We start from the raw sequence: 26,325 nt of genomic DNA on the forward strand, positions 1-26,325 counted from the left end.
CCCTAGAGCAGGTGGTTGTGTTTTCTGAAGGATGTGAGAAAGGGCTAGATCCGGGGGAAGGCACGAAATTGTGATGTGAGGACAGCTGTAAGGTCTGTGGTTTTATTTACAACCTATCAATATTCACCTCCTTGACTAGGGTTAATCGAAATCCCCAACAACAATTGGGACACGAATCGTGTATTATCTATTTCTTCTTGTTGCTGTGGCTTGGGAAATGAATACTTAAAAGAATGGTTGAGGAACCGTAAGAAAAAGATTACTTATTTCAATAAGATTATCTATTCTAGGGGTAGAGTTAGTTAGTAAAGGAACTCAAATAGAGTCCTTTTTTTAAAGTTAAGTTTTATGGCACTTCCAAAACCTAACAAGGTAGTTGGACAGGGCTTATTGGTGAGTCTTTGGAACTAACAATAGGTAACTCAGGTGATGATTTTCCATTGTCTTTCCCCATGAAAACTATCACCAGGAGTCTTAACGTCTAAGATTCTGCTTACTCTCCCACTGTGTTTATTAAAGGATGGATAAACTCTTTTTGTTCCCTAGTTCCTGTATGACCCACTTGTAATTTTTTAATGGAACCCTAAAATTAAAGGAAAACAAATTTGCAAAACCTAGCCATAAATACGTTCACAGAGTAGAAACTTGTGATCCAAGCTTAACTCGAGTCCAGATTAGATTCGCATCCATTTTTTTAAATTTTGGTATCATTAATCTACAATAACATGAAAGACATTATGTTTACTAGGCTCCCCCCTTCACCAAGTCCCCCCCCCCGCCACATACCCCTTCACAGTCACTGTTCATCAGCGTAGTAAGACGCATTCATTCTTGAACATCTAACTCCAGGATTTCTCCCTGCCTCATTTCAGCTCTGAGGATCATTGCTCACTGTTTTTTTCTGACTCTTGCTCTTCCTCACCTCCTCAGTAAGACTGAATCTTACTAGAGCATGGGCCACTTTACTCTAGTGTTTTTGAGGAAAAGGAGGGAAGTGAGAAACTCTTCCTAAATCCTTTATATTCCTGTGGCTAAAGCTATTTCTGCATACATTAAAACTTCATACAATTTCCAGGGACCCCTTATTAAAGCAAAGCAATTAAGCATAATACAGTGTGTGGAAACCTAAATCATTTATTAGTTTAAACAAACCTAACATTAAGGTGCATTATTAGAGTGCTCTGTTTCCTAACTTTAAAATTTGTTTTAGGGTGCATGATGCCTGGCTGTCAAGACACTTTGGAGTAGACCGAAAATCGCAAACCATGCCGGCTCTTCGAAACCGATCAGGAGTAATGCAGGCCCGGCTTCAGCATCTTAGTAGCCTGGAAAGTTCATTTACACTTAATCACAGTAAGTGAAACTGTGTGTAGGGTACCCATTTAAAACAGACATGTAATGCTATTTAACGTTGGAGAAGTCCCAGCTTAGCTCACCAGTATGGTTGGAAGTGATTTCACATCTGTAGATACATTTGCATATCTTGAAAGTGGTCATAAATAATGTTTTCATCATATGAATGTCAAATAAAATATGCATGGATTTGTTTAAGCAATTTTAGGTAATGGTGGCTTTTCTCCTTAGTGCAGTATTAAACCTTTTCCCACTTAATTGTTGCTCTCCTCATACTGTTTTACACTGACTGTCCTTCATTCCTCCTGTTAAACTTTAATGCCAATAATGGCATCTCAACATAATGTAGTATATATGACATTTGCTAGTGTATATAATACTTGCTTTTTCAATGACTTTAAGGGATTACCATGCTAAGCTGACTGCAGAAATGAAAGAACTGCAAGTACAATTTTGACAAAGGTATATTTTACACAGGTTGAAGTATTGACAAGACGAATAGGACAAGGGGAGAAATCTTGCCCAGCTGGGGAAGCTGGAGGGTTATATAAATCGAAGCTGTGCTCTGAAAAGCAAATACTAGTAAAAAGCCAAAGAGTGAGAACACGTTGATTTCGGTGTAGACCTCTGGAGGTTGCAGAAAAGGAAACCAGCAAGACTAGCTCTGTGATAAGGGCTAATAATAAAAACAAATGTCTTGAGCAGATGGACCCTGAGCTAACAGCCTTAAGACCTTTAAAAAAAAATGCAAGTCTTACAGCATTCAACTTTGTGCTTGTCACTTGTGAAAATCTAGGGAACCTGATTCCTTCCATTGGCCTACATGCTTCGTTTCCCTTTGGATTTAGAAACAAGTTTCAAATTACTGGCATAATAGAAAACATCCGGCCATAGGGCCCCTCTGTATGTAATATATCTGAGTTTCTGTTTTGCACACATGATAATCAGCCCAGCCCAAAGTGCCTCCTGTGTTATTTCCAAGTTACATCACTGCCATTCATCACTGAAATCTTGTCTCCAAAGAAGTGGGCGCTTTATTATGTGTTGCAGAGCTGTTGATACGGAGCCAAAATAAAAATGAGTGGAATGGATTAATCAGGATTGTGTTTGATTAAGGCAGAAAGACAGTGAAACTCAGTAGGTCTGCAGGTTTTGAGAGCCTCCTTTCTTCTTGCTTGTCTCTCTCTGAGTCTGTGGGGAGAGGGGATCATTTAAAACTGTTTGTGAACCTCTGTGTCGGGCAGTTTTAATTAATTAATTTTTATCCTAGGTTCTGCAACAACCGAAGCAGACATTTTTCATCAGGCCCTTCTTGAAGGCAATACTGCTACTGAAGTTTCCCTAACAGTGCTAGATACCATATCGTTTTTCACCCAGTGCTTCAAGGTAAACACGAAGAGTTAAAATTCAGTTGGTAGCATTTTAAAGAAAACGTTACACAAAAATCAACTAGTCAGAGGCAGCAGAGTGACAAGCCCCGAATGAGCTGTTAAGAACTTGGATGGCATAGCTGGTCTGGCCACTGTGTGAGCTTGTGAACTCACCGAGACTGATCCATAAAGTAAGGGGAGTGGACTAGTTAGCCCTTAAGCTCTCTTCTGTCTGTTAAACTCTGTGGTTTTATTTTTATGTTTTGAAAGTTTTTCTTTCATACTTGCCTTGCCAATGGGTTTCGGCCCCGGGCAAGTTCGCTGTGGATTCAGTGTGACCAAAGAAAATGACAGCAAAACGTTCTTGGGGTAAAAAGGGTTATACCCAACTTTATTTCCAGGTGGCAGGTCAGTCACTAAAATCCCGTTCATTCAGAGCCAGTCTGCATGCAGCAAGCTGGTCTCTGCCTCTGGGCCTCTCTGTCCGCACAGCCATCCTCTGGGCCTCTCTGCACAGTTGTCCCATACAGCCGTCCACCGGACCTCTCTGCACAGTCGTCCTGCACAGCCATCCTCTGGGCCTCTGTCCTTGGCGTTGCCACCACTCCAGCCTCTGCTCTCCTGCAGCCTTGCAGCCTTGCTACCGTGGCGCTCCCATAGCACTGGGCAGAGCTCTTTTTATAGGGTCAACAGCCATGTGTTGCCCACAGGTGTGCAGTGAGCTAGGCAACCACGGCCAGGTGAGAAATCTGGCCACAGGAACTCTCATCTTATGCACAATACTTCTATTAAAATACCCAAGGTGTTTAATCCAAGTTACGATTTAATCAATTTGCCTGAATACCCATGTCTTGTCAGGCTATACAGTGTCCAGGCAGGCCAGCTGGCTTCCCTAGTCAGGCGCTTTGTGGTTTCATTTTTCAGATGTTTGCCTCTCGGTACAAATCATCATCGCTAGGATTGAAGAAAGAAGAAAGGTAAAGCAGTGGTCTTGCAGGGTTGTTGATGAAGTAGAAAGATAACGGATGTGAGAGTACTTTGAAAAGTAAGAACCGTATAACTGTAGTGTGAGTTAACATTGGTGGGAGAAATCAAAAGCGAGAAATTGGGCTTGCTTCCATCTGAGTCATACAGGTAATTTGTTTTCTTTCCCCTCCTCTAAGTAGTGCAGTTAATTGCTTCGACCTGCCTGATTTACTATGGAAACCTGGCCTTTGCTTTTCAGAAAGGCTTATGAAGGAAAACAGAATTCAATGCTAGTAAGAAATAAGCTGCAGAATCCCTTCATGAAGTATTAAGTTTGTTGTGATTAAAATGCAGCCCAAGTTCATTTTTCATTGTGCCAGTAAATAAAAATATTTGATCTCAAGGCTTGCATTGTATTCCTTTCTCCTATTCAGATGCTTCTTGTTTATTTAACAAACGTACATCTTTGTAGATGGCAGGCATTATCCTAAGTGCTTTACAAATATTAACTCATTATTTTATTGTGGGGTGTGGATTAAATGAAAGTTCCTGTTGCCAGGATTCTCACCTGGCCCTGGTTGACTCGCTCACTGCACACCTGTGGGCAATACACGGCTGTTGACTCTGTGTAAAGAGCCCCGCCCGGTGCTCTGGGCGTGCCACAGGGGCAGGGCTGCAAGGCTGCAGGAGAGCAGAGCAGAGGCTGGAGTGGTGGCAGTGCCAAGGACAGACGCCCAGAGGACGGTTGTGCAGGACCACTGTGCAGAGAGGCCCGGTGGACGGCTGTGCGGGACGGCTGTGCAGAGAGGCCCAGAGAACGGCTGTGTGGGACAGCTGTGTGGACAGAGGGGCCCAGAAGCAGAGACCGGCTTGCTGCATGCAGACTCGCTCTGAGTGAACGGGATTTTAGTGACTGCCTGCCACCTGGAAATAAAGTTGGGTATAACCCTTTCACCCCAAGAACATTTTGCTGTCATTTTCTTTGGTCACACTGACTCCATAGCGAACTTGCCCAGGGCTGAAACCCAGTGGCAAGACATGGGGCTGGAGCTGGGAAAGAGGAGAGATTGCAGACGGGCACCACTCTTTTTGAGGTGATGGGAATGCTCAAAAAGTGGTTCATAATGGTTGTACAACTCTGGAAATTTACTCAAAATAATTGAGTCATATACTTGGAGTAGGTAAATTTTATAGTATGTGAATCATACCCCAATAAACTTAAAAATACAAGTACGAGCCTACTCTTAATCCTCATAATAGCTTTATGATATCGATATTATTCCCATTTAAAAATGAGGGAACTGAGGTTCACAGGGAAGTTAATATCACATAGCTGGTCAGTAGCAGAGTCTGGATTCAGATCTAGGCCAGCTATCTCAAGGGTCCGTGCATCTATCCACTACACCAAGCTTGGAAGGAGACTAAGGAAGGAGCCAGAGAAATCTCATACCATTCAGGGATATGGGCTGTTGATGTTACCCTTAGATCTGTCACAACGTTGTACTGGTTTGGTTCTAGATTCAGTGACAAGCGAAACCTGACACCACCCAGCCATTAAGAAGCTCTTATCTAGTTCAAGAGATCGTCTTAGTTAAATAAGCCACAAATGCATGAATAATTATAATCAGAATAACATGAAGAGGCCTTCACAGCCACCTTGACTCTGGTCTGGTGTACGGACAAGAGGGTCTGGAATGTTACATTCCTCATCTCGTCTCTACCTTCTCCCTACAGTAGAGGTACATATCTGCACCCTTTGCCGTGTAGCCTGGCTGCCCATCCCACCCAGTGGAGTAGGTAGAATAGATTTCCCCATTTTGTTGACTTTGGCCTTCGTCATGTGACCTGTTTTGACCGATGATTCCATTTGACCCATATTCATGGGCCAAAACGAGAGTGTATCAGCTCTGAGCAGAGGCCTTAAGGGGCAAGATGTAATTATGCTTCCTTTCTGTACTCCTGCCATCCATTGAAAGATAAGCATGCTACAGGTAGCTGCTTTTGTTTGACACCAGTCCTAGATGGAGGAGCAAACATGAACCCCAGCCTAGGAAGCCAGGCTAGCTGAGCCTTGTAGGTCCACAGCCACAGGGAAGAAACAAAGATTTGTTTTCATAAGTATCTGAGATTTAAAGAGTTGTTAATGCACCAAAAGCTGACAGTCCACCATGTTATGAACATTTCCTGAATACCTACTAAGCCAGACACACCGGGAGTATGTGGTTAGCAAAACATGACACTGTTCTGATGACTACCTCTTACTTCTGTTTGGCTGATAGATATTTTTTTCTCATTCTTTCTTTTTATTACCTCCTTAAAATGGGGCCAGCATGATGTCGTAAGAACACGCTGGAGATCTCCTTGTTGTCTGGTCTAGTGTTAACTTTCTACCTCCTGCCAATGCCCCAGTATTTTTAAGAATCTCTTGGGCTCCTAGAATGGAGATATCATCATCACATTTCCATCTCCAATGGCATGGAAAATCGGTCACCCTGGGAAAAGAAGGGTTTCCTTGCCAATGTCCAGGAGTTGAAAAAAATTGGAAACCACCCATATTTAAAAACTCTGTCTTAAGTTATGAAAAATTTTCTGGTAATTTTGTGCCTTACAGGTGTTTTATAGATGCAAGCAGAGTATACCTTATGGCCTGGCTGTTTTCTGTCTGACCACACGCATGCGGAGTAAGAGGCCTCCCTATCTTTGTTCTGTGAGGATGAGAGATTCATAACTCCCAGAACTTTGATGGAACTGATAGGACCTCTTCTCAAAAGTTGCAAACTTGTTCAAAATTTATAGCAAAGACTATCAAAAGTCTTATTTTCTTCATATTGTTTAATACTCCCAATATTCGTAAAGTTTGTCTTCATATGGAACCACAAAAGACACAGTAATAGAATGGACAAAAAAGCAAGATGCATCCATATGGTGCCTACAAGAGATCCACCTCAAACCCAAAGACATGCACAGACTAAAAGTCAAGGGATGGAAAAGATATTTCATGCAAACAACAAGGAGAAAAAAGCAGGTGTTGTGGTACTAGTATCAGACAAAATAGACTTCAAAACAAAGAAAGTAACAAGAGATAAAGAAGGACATTACATAATGATAAGGGGGTCAGTCCCACAAGAGGATATAACCATTATAAATATATATGCACCCAACACAGGAGTACCAGCATATGTGAAACAAATACTAACAGAACTAAAGGAGGAAATAGAATGCAATGCACTCATTTTAGGAGACTTCAACACACCCCTCACTCCAAAGGATAGATCCAGCAGACAGAAAATAAGTAAGGAGACAGAGGCACTGAACAACACACTAGAACAGATGGACCTAATAGACATCTATAGAACTCTACATCCAAAAGCAACAGGATACACATTCTTCTCAAGTGCACATGGAACATTCTCCAGAATAGACCACATACTGGGCCACAAAAAGAGGCTCAGTAAATTAAAAAAGATTGAATTCTACCAGCCAACTTTTCAGTCCACAAAGGTATAAAACTAGAAATAAATTGTACAAAGAAAGCAAAAAGGCTCACAAACACATTGAGGCTTAACAACATGCTCCTAAATAATCAATGGATCAATGACCAAATTAAAAGAGATCAAGCAATATATGGAAACAAATGACAACAACAACACAAAGCCCCAACTTCTGTGGGACCCAGCGAAAGCAGTCTTAAGAGGAAAGTATATAGCAATTCAGGCCTATTTAAAGAAGGAAGAAGAATCCCAAATGAATAGTCTGTAGTGACAATTTTTGAAACTGGAAAAAGAAGAACAAATGAGGTGCAAAGTCAGTAGAAGGAGGGACATAATAAAGATCACAGAAGAAATAAATAAAATTGAGAGGAATAAAAAAATAGAAAAAAAATAAATGAAACCAAGAACTGGTTCTTTGAGAAAGTAAACAAAGTACATGAACCCCTAGCCAAATTTATTAAGAGAAAAAGAGAATCTACAAACATAAACAGAGTGAGAAATGAGAAAGGAAAAATCATGACAGACCCCACAGAAATACAAAGAATTATTAGAGAATACTATGAAACCTATATGCTAACAAGCTGGAAAACCTAGGAGAAATGGACAACTTCCTAGAAAAATACAACCTTCCAAGACTGACCCAGAAAGAAACAGAAAATCTAAACAGACCAATTGCCAGCAACAAAATTGAAGCGGTAATGAAAAAACTACCCAATATCAAAACCCCTGGGCCAGATGGATTTACCTCGGAATTTTATCAGACATACAGAGAAGACATAATACCCATTCTCCTTAAAGTTTTCCAAAAAATAGAAGAGGAGGGAATACTCCCAAACTCATTCTATGAAGCCAACATCATTATAATACCAAAAAAGGGCAAAAACCCCACAGAAAATGAAAATTACAGACAATACCCCTGATGAACATAGATGCAAAAACAAAATATTAGCAAACTGAATTCAAAAATGCATCAAGAGGATCATAAACCATGATCAAATGGGATTCGTCTCAGGGATGCAAGGATGGTACAACATTCGAAAATCTATCAACATCATCCACCACATCAATAAAAAGAAGGACAAAAACCACATGATCATCTCCACAGATGCTGAAAATGCATTTGACAAAATTCAACATCCATTCACGATAAAAACTCTCAGCCAAATGGGTACAGAGGGCAAGTACCTCAACAAAATAAAGGCCATATATGACAAACCCACAGCCAACATCGTATTAACAGCGAGAATCTGAAAGCTTTTCACGTAACATCAGGAACAAGACAGTGGTGCCCACTCTCCCCACTGTTATTCAACATAGTACTGGAGGTCCTAGCCTTGGCAATTAGACAAAACAAAGAAATACAAGAAATCCAGATTGGTAAAGAAGAAATCAATCTGTCACTATTTGCAGATGACATGATATAGTGCATGAGAAACCCTAAAGACTCCACTCCAAAACTACTAGAACTAATAACGGAATTCAGCAAAGTTGCAGGATACAAAATTAACACACAGAAATCTGTGGCTTTCCTTTACACTAAAAATGAACTAACAGAAAGAGAGGTCAGTAAAACAATTCCGTTCACAGTTGCATCAAAAGGAATAAAATACCTAGGAATAAACCTAACCAAGGAAGTGAAAGACCTATTCCCTGAAAACTACAAGATACTTTTAAGAGAAATTAAAGATGACACTAAGAAATGGAAACTCATCCCATGATCTTGGCTAGGAAGAATTAATATTGTCAAAATGGCCATCCTGCCTAAAGAAAGCTACACATTCAATGCAATCCCTGTCAAAATACTGACAGCATTCTTCAAACAACTGGAACAAATAGTTCTAAAATTCATATGGGACCACAAAGACCCCAAATAGTCAAAGCAATCCTGAGAAGGAAGAGTCAAGCAGCGGGGATCTCGCTTCCCAACTTCAAGCTCTACTACAAAGCCACCGTAATCAAGACAATTTGGTACTGGCACAAGAACAGACACATATACCAGTGGAACAGAATAGAGAGTCCAGGTATTAACCCAAGCATATATGGTCAATTAGTATACAATAAGGAGCCATGGATATACAATGGGGAAATGACGGTCTCTTCAACAGCTCGTGTTGGTAAAACTGGACAGCTACATGTATGAGAATGAAAGTGGATTGCTGTCTAACTCCAGACACAAAAGTAAACTCAAAATGGATGAAAGACCTGAATGTAAGTCATGAAACAATAAAACTGTTAGAAGAATACATAGGCAAAACTCTCTTGAATATAAACATGAACAACTTCTTTTTTTAAAAATTTTATTTTGGTATCATTAATCTACAATTACATGAAGGACATTATGTTTACTAGGCTCCCCGCTTCACCAAGTCCCCCCCACATCCCCATTCAGTCACTGTCCATCAACATAGTAAGATGCTGTAAAATCACTACTTGCCTTCTTTGTGTTGCACAGCCCTCCCCATCCCCCCTCACAGTATACATGCTAATTGTAATGCCCCCTTTTTTTCCCGCCCTTATCCCTCACTTCCCACCCATCCTCCCCAGTCCCTTTCCCTTTGGTAACTATTAGTTTTTTCTTGGGTTCTGTGCTTCTGCTGCTGTTTTGTTCCTTCAGCTTTCTTTTGTTCTTATACTCCACATATGAGTGAAATCATTTGGTACTTGTCTTTCTCCGCCTGGCTTATTTCACTGAGCATAATACCCTCTAGCTCCATCCATGTTGTTGCGAATGGTAGGATTTGTTTTTTTCTTATGGCTGAGTAATATTCCATTGTTTATATGTACCACATCTTCTTTATCCATTCATCTACTGATGGACATTTAGGTTGCTTCCATATCTTGGCTAGTAAATAGGTGCAGTGATAAACATAGGGGTGCATCTGTCTTTTTCAAACGGGAGTGCTGCATTCTTGGGGTAAATTCCTAGAAGTGGAATTCCTGGGTCAAATGGTATTTCTATTTTGAGCATTTTGAGGAACCTCCATACTGCTTTCCACAATGGTTGAACTAATTTACATTCCCACCAGCAGTGTAGGAGGGTTCCCCATTCTCCACAACCTCACCAACATTTGTTGTTGTTTGTCTTTTGGATGGTAGCCATCCTTACTGCTGTGAGATGATATCTCATTGCGGTTTTAATTTGCATTTCTCTGATGACAAGCGATGTGGAGCATCTTTTCATGTGTCTGTTGGCCATCAGAATTTCTTCTTTAGAGAACTGTCTATTCAGCTCCTCTGCCCATTTTTTAATTGGGTTATTTGCTTTTTGTTTGTTGAGGTGTGTGAGCTCTTTATATATTTTGGATGTCTACCCTTTATCGGATCTGTCATTTACGAATATATTCTCCCATACTGTAGGATACCTTTTTGTTCTATTGATGGTGTCCTTTGCTGTACAGAAGCTTTTCAGCTTGATATAGTCCCATTTGTTCATTTTTGCGTTTGTTTCCCTTGCCCGGGGAGATATGTTCAAGAAGAGGTCACTCAGGTTTATGTCTAAGAGTTTTTTGCCTATGTTTTTTCTAAGAGTTTTATGGTTTCATGACTTACGTTCAAGTCTTTGATCCATTTCGAATTTACTTTTGTGTATGGGGTTAAACAGTGGTCCAGTTTCATTCTCCTACATGTAGCTGTCCAGTTTTGCCAGCACCATCTGTTGAAGAGACTGTCATTTCCCCATTGTCTGTCCATAGCCCCTTTATCGAATATTAGTTTACCATATATGTTTGGGTTAATGTTTGGATTCTCTATTCTATTCCATTGGTCTGTGGCTCTGTTCTTGTGCCAGTACCAATTTGTCTTGATTACTGTGGCTTTGTAGTAGAGCTTGAAGTTGGGGAGTGAGATCCCCCCACTTTATTCTTCTCAGGATTGCTTTAGCTATTCGGGGTCTTTCGTGTTTTCATATGAATTTTTGAACGATTTGTTCCAGTTCATTGAAGAATGCTGTTGGTAGTTTGATAGGGATTGCATCGAATCTGTATATTGCTTTGGGTAGGATGGCCATTTTGACTATATTAGTTCTTCCTAGCCAGGAGGATGGGATGAGTTTCCATTTGTTAGTGACCTCTTTAATTTCTCTTAAGAGTGTCTTATAGTTTTCAGGGTATAGGTCTTTCACTTCCTTGGTTAGGTTTATTCCTAGGTATTTTATTCTTTTTGATGCTATTGTGATGGAATTTTCTTCCTGATTTCACTTTTTATTAGTTTATTGTTAGTGTATAGGAAAGCCACAGATTTCTGTGTGTTAATTTTGTATCCTGCAACTGCTGAATTCCGATATTAGCTCTAGTAGTTTCGGAGTGGCGTCTTTAGGGTTTTTTATGTACAATATCATGTCATCTGCAAATAGTGACAGTTTAACTTCTTCTTTACCAATCTGGATTCCTTGTATTTCTTTGTTTTGTCTAATTGCCGTGGCTAGGACCTCCAGTACTATTTGAATAACAGTGGGGAGAGTGGGCATCCCTGTCTTGTTCCCGATCGCAGAGGAAAACCTTTCAGCTTCTCGCTGTTCAGTATGATGTTGGCTGTGGGTTTATCATATATGGCCTTTATTATGTTGAGTTACTTGCCCTCTATGCCCATTTTGTTGAGAGTTTTTATCATGAATGGATGTTGAATTTTATCGAATGCTTTTTCAGCATCTATGGAGATGATCATGTGGTTTTTCTGTTTCTTTTTGTTGATGTGGTGGATGATGTTGATGGATTTTTGAATGTTGTACCATCCTTGCATCCCTGGGATGAATCCCACTTGGTCATGGTGTATGATCCTTTTGATGTAGTTTTGAATTCGGTTTGCTAATATTTTGTTGAGTATTTTTGCATCTACGTTCATCAGGGATATTGGTCTGTAGTTTTCTTTTTTGGTGGGGTCTTTGCCTGGTTTTGGTATTAGGGTGATGTTGGCTTCATAGAATGAGTTTGGGAGTATTCCCTCCTCTTCTATTTTTTGGAAAACTTTAAGGAGAATGGGTGTTATGTCTTCTCTGTATGTCTGATAAAATTCCAAGGTAAATCCATCTGGTCCGGGGGTTTTGTTCTTGGGTAGTTTTTTGATTACCACTTCAATTTCATTGCTGGTAATTGGTCTGTTTAGGTTTTCTGTTTCTTTCTGGGTCAGTCTTGGAAGGTTGTATTTTTCTAGGAAGTTGTCCATTTCTTCTAGGTTTTCCAGCTTGTTAGCATATAGATTCTCATAGTAGTCTCTAATAATTCTTTGTATTTCTGTGGGGTCCGTCGTGATTTTTCCTTTCTCGTTTCTGATTCTGTTGATTTGTGTTGACTCTCTTTTCCTCTTAATATGTCTGGCTAGAGGCTTATCTATTTTGTTTATTTTTTCGAAGAACCAGCTCTTGGTTTCATTGATTTTTGCTATTGTTTTATTCTTCTCAATTTTATTTATTTCTTCTCTGTTCTTTATTATGTCCCTCCAACTGCTGACCTTAGTTAGGCCTCATTTGTTTTTCTTTTTCCAATTTCAATAATTGTGACATTAGACCATTCATTTGGGATTGTTCTTCCTTCTTTAAATATGCCTGGATTACTATATACTTTCCTCTTAAGACTGCTTTTGCTGTATCCCACAGTAGTTGGGGCTTTGTGTTGTTGTTGTCGTTTGTGTCCATATATTGATGGATCTCTATTTTGATTTGGTCATTGATCCATTGATTATTTACGAGCATGTTGTTAAGCCTCCATGTGTTTCTGAGTGTTTTTGCTTTCTTTGTACAATTTATTTCTAGTTTTATGCCTTTGTGGTCTAAAAAGTTAGTTGGTAGGATTTCAATCTTTTGGAATTTACTGAGGCTCTTTTTGTGGCCTAGTATGTGGTCTATTCTGGAGAATGTTCCATGTGCACTTGAGAAGAATGTGTATCCTGTTGCTTTTGGATGTAGAGTTCTATAGATGTCTATTAGGTCCATCTGCTCTACTGTGTTGTTCAGTGCTTCCGTGTCCTTACTTATTTTCTGCCCAGTGGATCTATCCTTTGGGGTGAGTGGTGTGTTGAAGTCTCCTAGAATGAATGCATTGCATTCTATTTCCTCCTTTAATTGTGTTAGTATTCGTTTCACATATGTTGGTGCTCCTGTATTGGGTGCATATATATTTATAATGGTTATATCGTCTTGTTGGACTGAGCCCTTTATCATTATATAATGTCCTTCTTTATCTTTTGTTACTTTCTTTATTTTGAAGTCTATTTTGTCTGATACTAGTATTGCAACACCTGCTTTTTTTCTCTCTGTTGTTTGCATGAAATATCTTTTTACATCCCTTGACTTTAAGTCTGTGCATGTCTTTGGGTTTGAGGTGAGTCTCTTGTAAGCAGCATATGGATGGGTCTTGCTTTTTTATCCGTTCTATTACTCTGTGTCTTTTGATTGGTGCATTCAATCCATTTACGTTTAGGGTGATTATTGAAAGGTATGTACTTATTGCCATTGCAGGATTTAAGTTTGTGGTTACCAAAGGTTCAGGGTTAGCTTCTTTACTATCTTACTGTCTAACTTAACTTGCTTATTGAGCTATTATAGACACGGTCTGATGATTCTTTATTTCTCTCCCTTCTTATTCCTCCTCCTCCCTTCTTCATATGTTGGGTGTTTTGTTCTGTGCTCTTTTTAGGAGCGCTCCCATCTAGAGCAGTCCCTGTAAGATGCCCTTTAGAGGTGGTTTGTGGAAGGCAAATTCCCTCAATTTTTGCTTGTCTGAGAATTGTTTAATCCCTCCTTCATATTTAAATGATAATCATGCTGGATACAGTATTCTTGGTTCGAGGCCCTTCTGTTTCATTGCATTAAGGATATCATGCCATTCTCTTCTGGTCTGTAGGGTTTCTGTTGAGAAGTCTGATGATCGCCTGATGGGTTTTCCTTTGTAGGGACCTTTTTTTTCTCTCTGGTTGCCTTTAATACTTTGTCCTTGTCTTTGATCTTTGCCATTTTAATTATTATGTGTCTTGGTGTTGCCCTCCTTGGATCCCTTGTCATGGGAGTTCTGTGTACCTCTGTGGTCTGAGATGCCATTTCCTCCCCTAGTTTGGGGAAGTTTTTAGCAATTATTTCTTCAAAGACACTTTCTATCCCTGTTTATCTCTCTTCTTCTTCTTATACCCCTATAATGCGGATATTGTTCTGAATCGATTGGTCACACAATTCTCTTAAAATTCTTTCATTCCTGGAGATCCTTTTGTCTCTCTGTGTATCAGCTTATGTGCGTTCCTGTTCTCTGTTTTCTAGTCCATTAATGGTCTTTTGCATCTCGTCCATTCTGTTTTTGAAGTCCTTCCAGAGCTTGTTTTATTTCTGTATTCTCCCTCCTCAGTTCTTGCATATTTCTCTGCAAGTCCATCAGCGTGGTTATGACTTTTGTTTTGAATTCTTTTTCAGGAAGACTGGTTAAATCTATCTCCCCAGGTTCCTTGTCAGGGGAAGATGTAGAAGATGTCGAAGCTGTCTGGGTTAGTCTTGTCTGGATCAAATTTTTTTGCCTTTTCATGTTGATAGGTTCAGTGGAGTGCTATTGACGCGTCAATCAGCTGGGAGAGTCAAGCCTCTTTCCACTTGGCTCCTGGCCTTTCTTTCCTGGGACAACTGCGACCCCTAGTGGCTTGTGCTGGGCAATTGCGTGTAGATTGGGTCTCTGTATCTTGCCTGGCTGGTATGGAGGAAGCTCCCTTGCTGTGCGCGTGGCCAACCTCAGGCTGCTACTGTGCTTTGGCAGGGCCCCGGAGGGGTAATGAATGGGGGGTGTTTGGGTGTTTACCTCCATGAGGGGTCTCAGAGCTGTTGTCCAGGGGGTTAGTGCCCGGAATTCCCTGGAATTTCCAGCTGCTGTACTGTGACCCGGGATGCTTCCGTCCAGCTGTGGGGTCCCTGTCCCTTTAAGACTTTCAAAAAGCACTCGCTTTTCTTTGTCCCAGGGGCGCCGGCTGTGGGACCTGCTCACAGGTCTTACTGTCCTGCTTCCCTAGTTTCCAGCACCTCACGCATGCACTTTGCCTGCGCTCTGGTGCAGATGGCTAGGGCTGGGTGTTTTTAACAGTCCTGGGCTCCCTCTCCCTCCCCACTCCGACTCCTCTCCTTCTGCCAGGAGCTGGGGTGAGGGGCGCTCGGGTCCCGCCAGGGTGCCGCTTGTATCTTACCCCTTTCACCAGGCACTGGGTTCTCGCAGGTGTGGATGTAGTCTGGCTATTGTCCTGTGTCTTCTGGTCTCTCTTTTAGGATTAGTTCTGTTTGTTGTATTTTCAAAAATAGATATGTTTTTGGGAGGAGATTCCCACTGTCCTACTCACGCCGCCATCTTGGGTCCTCCCCCATGAACAACTTGTTAATGAACACATCTCCACGGGCGAGGGAAAGGAAAGCAAAAATGAACAAGTGGAACTATATCAAAGTAAAAAGTTTCTGTACAGCAAAGGACACCATCAGTAGAACAAAAAGACACCGTATAGTATGGGAGAATATATTCATAAATGACATCCAATAAAGGGGTTGACATCCAAAGTATATAAAGAGCTTGCGCACCTCAAGAAACAAAAAGGAAATAATTCAATTAAAAATGGGCAGAGGATCTGAACACACACCTCTCCAAAGAAGAAATTCAGGTGGCCAACAGGCACGTGAAAAGATGCCCCACATTGCTAATCATCAGAGAAATGCAATTTAAAACCACAATGAGATATCACCTCACACCAGTTAGGATGGCCATCATCCAAAAGACAAACAACAACAAATGTTGGCGAGGATGTGGAGAAAGGGAAAAGCTCCTACACTGCTGGTGGGAATGTAACTTAGTTCAACCATTGTGGAAAGCAGTATGGAGGTTCCTCAAAATACTAAAAATAGAAATACCATTTGACCCAGGAAATCCACTCCTAGGAATTTACTGTAACAATGCAGGAGCCCAGTGTGGAAAAGACAGATGCATCCCTATGTTTATAGCCGCAGTATTTACAATAGCCAAGAAATGGAAGCAACCTAAGTCTCCATCAGTAGATGAATGGATAAAGAAGATGTGGTACATATACACAATGGAGTATTATTCAGCTATAAGAGGAAAACAAATCGTACCACTTGCAACAACATGGATGGAGCTAGAGGGTGTTATGCTCAGTGAAATAAGCCAAGTGGAGAAAGACAAGGATGTAATAATTTCACTCATTTGTGGAGTATCAGAACAAAGCAAAAACTGAAGGAGCAAAACACCAGAGGATTCACAGAACCCAAGAATGGACTAACAGTTACCAAAGGGAAAAGGACTGGGGAGGACAAGTCGGAAGGGTGGGATAAGGGGGGAAAAAGAAAGAGGGCATTATGATTAGCATGTATAGTGTGTATGTGGGGGCACGGGGAGGGCTGTACAACACAGAGAAGACAAGTAGTGATTCTACAACGTCTTGCTGCACTGATGGACAATGACTGCAATGGGGAATGTGGCGGGAACTTGGTGATGGGTGGAGTCTAGTAAACATAATGTTCCTCATGTAATTGTAGAGTAATGATACCAAAAAAAACACAAAAAACAAAAAAAAACTGAAGGAACAAAACAACAGCAGACTCACAGAACTCAAGAATGGACTAACAGTTACCACAGGGAAAAGGACTGGGCGTGGGGGGTTTTGGTGGGAAGGGAGGGATAAGGAGAATAAGGTGCATTACGATTAGCACACATAATGTAGGGGGGGCACGGGGTAGGCAGTATAGCACAGAGAAGACAAGTAGTGACTCTATAGTGTCTTACTATGCTGATGGACAGTGACTGTAATGGGATATGTGGTGGGGACTTGATAATGGGGGGAATCTAGTAACCACAATGTTGCTCATGTAAGTGTATATTAATGATACCAAAAATAAAAAAATAAATAAAAACATTACTGAGTACCTTCTGCGTTTCAGACATTATTCCAGATGCTTTGGAATATATCATTAAACAAAGTTGACACAGATTTCTGCCCTTGTGGGCAGAGAGGGAAGGCAGAAAAGAAATTACTACACTGTTAAATTAATTAATTAAATAATTTTAGAACATCATAATTACTCTGTAAAAATAAAAAAGAAAGTGTGACTAAGTACTCTTCTTTGGAAATGGGGTATTAGTACCAGACCTGGTTTCAAATCTCAACCCTGCCACTTAATAAGTAGGTGATCTTGGGCAGGTTTCTTACCTTCTCTGAGCTTCAGTTTCCCTATCTATACAACCAGGACAAAACCTCTCTCAAAGTATTTTAGTATTGTTTTGAGGATAGATAATGCAGGTAAAAAGCTTACCACAGTGCCTGACCCATTGTAAGTGCTCAGTGATTGGTAACTGCCTGTGCTATGAAGTCGTGTATGTTGCTTGTTGTCATAGATATCTAAGAGGCGTGGTCAGGTTTTGCAACCACATCTTTCATTGTAAGCTTTTACATTTAGAAGTAATTTCAAAATTACAGAACTGTTGCAAGAAAAAGAATGGTACAGAGAATACCTATTTTTACCATTATAGCTCATTTGTTCATGCTCTCTCTGTATATAAATTATTTTCTTTTTCTGAACTATTTGAGGATAAGTTACATAATTTATGGCCCATTATCCCCATATGCTTCAGTGTGTATGTCATAAGAATAGGGGTATTCTTTTCCTTGACCGCAATAGTGTTATCAACTTCAGTAAATTTAATATTGGCACAATTTTGTTATCTAATATTGCATTCCACTTTTGTGAATTGACCCAATAATGTCCTTTATGGCATTATACCCCCTCCCATACAGATCCAGGATAGCATCAGGTATGTATTTAATTATCATGTCTCTTTAATCTCCTTTGATCTAGGAACATTTCCAGTCTTTGTCTTTTACGACATGGACATTTTTGAGGAATACAAGCCAGTATCACCCACACCCAACCCCCTTTGTGTTTTCTTCAGCACACCATTCCTTCTTTGGGATTTGTTTTCTCATGATTAGATTCAGGTGATGCATTCTTAGCTAATATACTACGTAGGTGATGCTGGATCCTTCCCAGGGTCTCAAATCTAGAGGCACATGTCCATCTGCACCTCACCGGTGATGTGAATTGTGATCACTCAGTCAAGGTTTCGTCCAATTTCTTTATTGTCATGCAATTATCAAGGAATCTGTGTGGTAGTACTTAAGACCGTGCATATATCCTACTCCTTATCAAAAGCTCTTGATGATTCTTGTCTGACCAATATTTAACACGGTATTTGTAAAATGTTGATTTTCCAACTCAAGCACTTCCTTCACCTTGACCAGTTGCTGTAAACATGATCCCTCCCTTCTCCTCCATATTATGTATTTAGCTCTGTATTCATCTGTTTATTATTGGTATGGATTCATGGCTTTCCATTTTTTTGATGTTTCATAATTCATTATGGTACTTCAGTTCTCAATTTTGTCACGTTTGGCCTATGGCCTTTTCAAGCAGGTTCCTGTCCTTGTGACATACCCCCGTCATTTATTTTGAGCAGTTCCTTAATTTCTGGCATAACAGTGCGTTCCAGGCTCATCTTGTGCCTTTCTTGCCCAGCCCTGAAATCAGCCATTTCTCCAAGGAGCTCTGTGCAATAAGATCTTTGAACTTGGACTCCAGCTTGCGGTTCTTTCTATCCCAGCACAGCTGGGTCAGCCCTGCAAACACCAAGACCAGGTTTATGGGATTTTTATGGAAAGGTGCATATCTGGGGTACAGGATAATTTCTGGAGAGTAAAGGGAAAGGTGTTTAGAGCTGTCTACAGTAGCTAGAAATTTTGTGGCAAGCCAACAGAAGTCAATGAAGTTCCTTGATCAAAATTATTGATTGGAAATCCCAGTAAAAAGAATGGGAAAGGGGTGTGCTTGCAAATTGAGTGAATATTGAATTTCTTAGCTGGGGCTAGGCAGTCTGGACAAGGCAAGCATACCCTTGATTTCGTTATATTGAATAAAAAGAAAACTATGTAAAACACCTCTCATAATTTTTTTGTGTAATGTAGGAGCACAGTATATAAGGCAAATGAAATAAACAGAAATCCAAATTTCATTTTGGTCCAAGTAACATCAATTTCTTCTGCCAATGGATTTTATTTTTTGGTCAGGACAGACTGCAAAGAACAAGTTAACTATTTTGAGCCTCATCTCTTTTCTTTGGCTGCCCTCTAGTGGAGATGAATGAAATTACACAATTGCCTCCGAACAGATAGGTGAAGGGAAAATAAAAACAATAGGTGAATCAGTGGCGAGATCACCAGTCAGAGCTGGATGGAGCTGACATATCTTTGTGTCCAATCCTTTATTTTGCAGACAGGGAAACTGAGGCCCAGGAAGGGGGGAAGCTATTTGTCCAAAATCATAAAGCTAATGGCAGAGCTGCTCCCTGGTACACACCGTCATTTAAAAGAAATCCTTGAAAAGTTTTCAATTATAAAAAAGCCCATTTTTGTAATACTTTGTTCTCCAATACATTTTCTCAGAACATTTTTAGGAATGGGAGGGGGACAGTCAGTAATTTTTTCAAAATACCATACATCCAACCCTATTCCCAATTTTCTTTCTTAATAACAGCTTTAATACCCTGAAAACTACAAGATACTCTTAAGAGAAATTAAAGAGGATACTAATAAATGGAGATCCTTCCCATGCTCTTGGGTAGGAAGAATTAATACTGTCACAACGGACATCCTGCCTATAGCAATCTACAGATTGAATGCAATTCCTATCAAAATACCAACAGCATTGTTCAATGAACTGAAACAAATAGTTCTAAAATTCATATGGAACCACAAAGACCCCGAAAAGCCAAAGCAATCCTGAGAAGGAAGATTAAAGCCGGGGGGATCTCACTTCCCAATTTCAAGCTCTACTACAAAGCCAAAGTAATCAAGACAATTTGGTACTGGCACAAGAACAGACCCACAGACCAGTGGAACAGAACAGAGAGTCCAGGTATTGACCCAAACATATACAGTCAATATATGATAAAGGAGCCATGGATATACAATGGGGAAACGACAGTCTCTTCAACAGATGGTGCTGGCAAAACTGGACAGCTACGTGTAAGAGAATGAAATTGGATCACTGTCTAACCCCATACACAAAAGGAAATTCAAAATGGATCAAAGACCTGAATGTAAGTCATGAAACCATAAAACTCTTAGAAAAAAACATAGGCAAAAATCTCTTGGACATAAACATGAGTGACCTCTTCATGAACATATCTCCCCAGGCAAAGGAAACAAAAGCAAAAATGAACAAGTGGGACTATATCAAGCTGAAAACTTCTGTACAGCAAAGGACACCATCAATAGAACAAAAAGACATGATACAGTATGGGAGAATATATTCATAAATGACATATCTGATAAGGGGTTGACATTCAAAATATATAAAGAGCTCATGCACCTCAACAAACAAAAAGCAAATAATCCAATTTAAAAATGGGCAGAGGAGCTGAACAGACACTTCTCCAAGAAGAAATTGATGACCAATAGTCACATGAAAAGATGCTCCACATGGCTAATCATGAGAGAAATGCAAATTAAAACCACAATGAGATATCACCTCACACCAGTTGGGATGGCCACCATCCAAAAGACAAACAACAACAAATGTTGGTGAGGATGTGGAGAAAGGGGAACCCTCCTACACTGCTGGTGGGAATGTAAATTAGTTCAACCATCGTGGAAAATGGTATGGAGGTTCCTCAAAATGGTCAAAATAGACTTACCATTTGACCCAGGAATTCTACTCCTAGGAATTTACCCTAAGAATGCAGCAGCTCAGTTTGAAAAAGACATATGCACCCCTATGTTTATCGCAGCACTATTTACAATAGCCAAGAAATGGAAGCCACCTAAGTGTCCATCAGTAGATGAATGGATAAAGAAGATGTGGTACATATACACAATGGAGTATTATTCAGCTATAAGAGGAAAACAAATCGTACCACTTGCAACAACATGGATGGAGCTAGAGGGTGTTATGCTCAGTGAAATAAGCCAAGTGGAGAAAGACAAGGATGTAATAATTTCACTCATTTGTGGAGTATCAGAACAAAGCAAAAACTGAAGGAACCAAACAGCAGCAGACTCACAGAACCCAAGAATGGACTAACAGTTATGAAAGGGAAAGGGACTGGGGAGGATGGGTGGGAATGGAGGGATAAGGGGGAAAAGGGGGCATTACGATTAGCAGACATAATGTAAGGGGGGGCACAGCGAGGGCTGTACAACACAGAAGACAAGTAGTGATTCTATAGCATCTTACTACGCTGATGTACAGTGACTGTAATGGGGTATGTGAGGAGGCTTGATAATGGGGGGAGTCTAGCAACCATAGTGTTGCTCATGTAATTGTATGTTAATGATACCAAAAATAAAAAATAGCAGCTTGAAGATATATTTTATATACCATAAGATTCAACCATAATTTGACAGCTACCATTATTCCTTTCAAAACCGCATAGACAAGCTCCTCCTTAACAGGTGAAAATTATACATCATTCCCTTTTCTCCTTGAACACATACAGTAGTTCCTCCTTATCTGCGGTTCTGCTTTCCATAGTTTCAGTTACCCACTGGGAACAGATGATCCTCCTTCAGAAAAATTATCAGAAGGTCAATAGCGTAACACTGCATCACAATGCTTACATCGTTCACCTCTGTTTATCTCATCATGTAGGCATCTTATCATCTCACCATCACAGGAAGGATGAGCACAGTACAGGAAGAGATTTTGAGGGAGAGAGACCACACACAACTTTTATTACAATATAAGTGTTCTATTTTATCATTAGTTGTTAATCTCTTATAAATGCCTAATTAATAAAAATTTATCACAGGTATTGTACATACAGCAAAAAACAGCATATATAGGGTTCGGTACTGCCCGTGGTTACAGACATCCACTGGGGGGGCTTGGATGTAACCCCTGAAGATAAGGGGTGACTACTGTACAGGCTCATCTCATTTTATTGTGCTTTGCTTTATTGTACCTCACAGATACTGCATTTTTTAAAACAATTTGAAGGTTTGTGGCGGCAACCCTGTGTCAAGCAAGTGTACTGGCACCATTTCTCCGACAGCGTTTGCTTACATCGTGTGTCTGTGTCATACTTGGGTAATTCTCACAATATGAGAAGTTTGTCATTATTGTATTTGTTATGGTGATCTGCGATCAGTGATCTTGACTCACTGAAAGCTTATAATGGTCAGGATTTCTTAGCAATAAAGTGTTTTTAATTAAGGTATGCACATTGTTTTTTTTAGACACAACGCTATTGCACATTTAATAGACTACAGTATAGTGTAAATGTAGCTTTCGTATATAGTGGAAACCAAAAAATTCATTTGACCTGCTTTATTGCGATACTCGCTTTATTGTGGTGGTTTGGAGCCAAAGCTACCAAATAGCTGAGGTATGCCTGTAGTCTCATTCTTCTCCCAGATTTTTATCCCAATGTAATATACTTTTATTCTTGAAAGTGTTTATATTGATCAGCCTATCATACTTCTTTGCAGAAAACATATACACTTTAAACTTGTATTTTTCATTTCCTGTGACATAGTGCTCCAAATGTTAACACTTTTTATTGCTACAAACTCCATCAACATAAATGTAACGATTTGAATCAATAATTGTTAAACATGAGGAATAAATTTTTATTGGAAACACTATGGCTCTAAATCAGGTGTATGGTACCATTTTCCATTAGTTCATATATCCTATTTCTTTCCTTTTATAGATAAGCATTAAGGGATCTTTTTCACCAGTTTAAGTAGATGAGAATTTTGTTACAGCAATGCCACTCAATCCTTTGAACCCTTTCCAAGTATATACATACACACACACACACACACACACACACAAATAGTAGTCATCTACCAAAGTTTTTTTTTCTGATATACAAAAATTTTATACACTTAATGTATATAATTTGACAGGTCTGATTTTGCATGTATTTGTGAAACCATCACCATAATCAAGGTAATAAACACATCCATCACCTGCAACAGTTTTCTCCTACCAACCTAGTAATTTTTTTTTTGGTATCATTAATCTACAATTACATGAGGAACATTATGTTTACTAGGCTCCCCCCTTCACCAAGTCCCCCCCACAAACCCCATTACAGTTACTGTCCATCAGCATAGTAAGATCTGTAGAGTCACTACTTGTCTTCTCTGTGTTGCACAGCCCTCCCCGTGCCCCCCACGCACTATACATGCTAATCGTAATGCCCTCTTTCTTTTTCCCCGCCCTTATCCCTCCCTTCCCACCCATCCTCCCCAGTCCCTTTCCCTTTGGTAACTTTTAGTCCATTCTTGGGTTCTGTGAGTCTGCTGCTGTTTTGTTCCTTCAGTTTTTGCTTTGTTCTTATACTCCACAGATGAATAAAATCATTTGATACTTGTCTTTCTCCGACTGGCTTATTTCACTGAGCATAATCCCCTCTAGCTCCATCCATGTTGTTGCAAATGGTAGGATTTGTTTTCTTCTTATGGGTGAATAATATTCCATTGTGTATATGTGCCACATCTACTGGTGGACAATTAGGCTGCTTCCATTTCTTGGCTATTGTAAATAGAGCTGTGATAAACATAGTGGTGCACATGTCTTTTTGAATCTTTGATCTTGTTTTCTTGAGGGAAATTCCCAGGAGTGGAATTCCTGGGTCAAACGGTATTTCTATTTTGAGCTTCTTGAGGAACCTCCATACTGCTTTCCACAATGGTTGAACTAGTTTACATTCCCACCAGCAGTGTAGGAGGGTTCCGCTTTCTCCACATTGTCGCCAACATTTGTTGTTGTCTTTTGGATGGTGGCCATCCTAACTGGTGTGAGGTGACATCTCATTGTGGTTTTAATTTGTATTTCTCTGATGACTAGTGATGTGGAGCATCTTTTCACGTGTCTGTTGGCCATCTGAATTTGTTCTTTGGAGAAGTGTCTGTTCAGCTCCTCTGCCCATTTTTAAATTGGATTATTTGCTTTTTGTTTGTTGAGGTGCATGAGCTCTTTATATATTTTGGATGTCAACCCTTTATCAGATCTGTCATTTATGAATATATTCTCCAATACTGTAGGATGCCTTTTTGCTCTATTGATGGTGTCCTTTGCTGTAAAGAAGCTTTTCAGCTTGATATAGTCCCAGTTCTTCATTTTTGCTTTTGTTTCCCTTGCCCGGGGAGATGTGTTCATGAAGAAGTTGCTCATGTTTATATTGAAGAGATTTTTGCCTGTTTTCTTCTAAGAGTTTTATGGTTTCATGACTTACATTCAGGTCTTTGATCCATTTCGAATTTCCTTTTGTGTATGGGGTTAGACAGTGATCCAGTTTCATTCTCTTAGAAAGTTTTTTTAATGGTTAGCTGACAAGTAGGTACTCCTTCAATTTCATTGAAAGCAAAGACCTGGAAACCACTTGACCACCTAGAAGATAAGCTACCCCATTACTGCAGTCACTCGTTTCCTCAGCCCCGCCATCAGTGTCTTGCGTTGTCCCTGTTTGTCTCTATGGAGGTTTTTACACCCTCTTTCCATTCCCCACACTAAGTTTTGGGATGGATGAGAAGTATGCTCTTCTGTCTGTCAAGGGGGACACAGGCAATCATGAAAGGGAGAGGGCAGGAAAGGCGATTCTGCAGTTTGCACCTTCCTCAGACAGGTGGATTAAAGGAAATCTGAGAACATAATGAAGTAGAGGCTCCGGAAACTGATTCCTTTAAAAGTATGTGTCTGTATATGCCCTGGAGAGTCTTCATGTCCCTTCATGGGTATGTGTACTTATCTTTAACTATACCTGCTCCAACCCAGTGATTCTACAATTTTAGTGCTTATCAGAATTGCTTGGTGAATTTGTAAATAAGTGAGTTCCATGGCCTGGCTCCTCATGATTCTGATTCAGGCCTGGAGTGGGGCCCAGGTCTCTGCATTCGAAGCTCACCTGCTTGCCTCCCCTCACCTGGTGCAGGTTGTCTGCACTTGACACATTCAAGAAACCCTGGGCTGGAGTATAAGATGTAGAGGGCAGCTTGCATGTGGGCTGCAGGCTACACACATGCCCACCCCCCTGTGGCCTGTCTCTCTGTGCTCAGGCTCTAGGGCAGGCCTCTGAGGCTAAAGGATTTGCCTTGTCGGTTCCGTGTGGCCACACAGGGCCCAGAGGACTGAACAAACCAATAGCCATTCATGGAGTTGGGTTACTGGCAAAACCTATCCTTAAACAGCCCTGCCTCCACCCTCCCCTTGCCCTGCTCCTTTTTCACTGGCAGATGGCAAGTCCTCTGAGATTGCTCATGTGCCATGTCCCACAGGCCAAAAGAAGATTGTGTGCCTCTCAGAAATGGCTGCAGGTAGTGGTGAGCTGGTGCCAATTTATAATGTCTGTAAGAGCCAGTCATTAAATGTGCAAGCCTTTGGTTAAACAATGCTATTTAAAATTTAAACCACAGATAAATGATAATAAAGACAAAGATTAATAGATACTCTAAACTTATCATTTCCTAATTATTTTCCTACCTTTTACTATTATTTATGATCTTGAGATTATTGGCATCCATTATCTCTGGTGGAAATACTATGTAAAAGAGTATCACTGACATCTCAAGTCCACATTAGACTACGTCACAATGAGCTTGAAATTGGCTATGGTGAGAGTATTTACAGGATGGAAACGACAAATGTCACAAATCGGGGCTTCCTTTTGGAGAGCGGACTGTAAACATTTACCAACACACCCATCACTGGTTGCTGGCCTCGGTCAAATCCATGGCCCGATTTGTCTGCCTCTTGGCCTCAAAAGAGCTGCTTCAACTTCCATTCCTAGTCCAGGGATTTTTCTACTTGAGGGTGCAAATCCATCCTAGAGAGTTGTTAAAAATAAGTTCCTCCCTCCTTCCCCCAAGAAATTCTGATTCAGTGTGACCTAGGAATCTGCATGTTTAACAAGCTCCCAGGTGCTTCTGAGGAAGGTGGGCCAACCAGACGGACCAGAATTTGGTAAGTGCTGAAGGGAAAAGATGTTGAAAAAGGAGAAACAAAATGTCCTGTTCTTGACGTTAATGCATGAGAACATAATGCTTTCATGTAATTGTTTATATTCACGAAGCTAAAGTAAATCCTCTCCCTAATTGGGGCTGCATGAAAGCTTGCCTGACTGAAC

General features: G+C 40.3%; 1 protein-coding gene across 21 annotated transcripts in view; it reads left to right on the plus strand.

The window, feature by feature from the left end:
* The window catches only part of LOC118934450 (dedicator of cytokinesis protein 11-like), a 163,052-nt gene that overhangs the window by 117,678 nt on the left and 19,049 nt on the right, over positions 1 to 26,325 (plus strand). For 9 of the 21 annotated variants that reach the window (XM_057495478.1, XM_057495482.1, XM_057495494.1 and 6 more), the window contains 3 exons: positions 1,211 to 1,353; positions 2,624 to 2,739; positions 22,163 to 22,406. In XM_057495478.1, coding sequence (XP_057351461.1) covers positions 1,211 to 1,353; positions 2,624 to 2,739; positions 22,163 to 22,330 — 427 coding nt within the window. In that variant the 3' untranslated portion in view covers positions 22,331 to 22,406. The other 12 variants (XM_057495481.1, XM_057495486.1, XR_008995060.1 and 9 more) reach the window with 11 other exon arrangements.

This window comes from Manis pentadactyla, chromosome X, assembly GCF_030020395.1.
Source record: "Manis pentadactyla isolate mManPen7 chromosome X, mManPen7.hap1, whole genome shotgun sequence".
NCBI classification, from domain to species: domain Eukaryota; kingdom Metazoa; phylum Chordata; class Mammalia; order Pholidota; family Manidae; genus Manis; species Manis pentadactyla.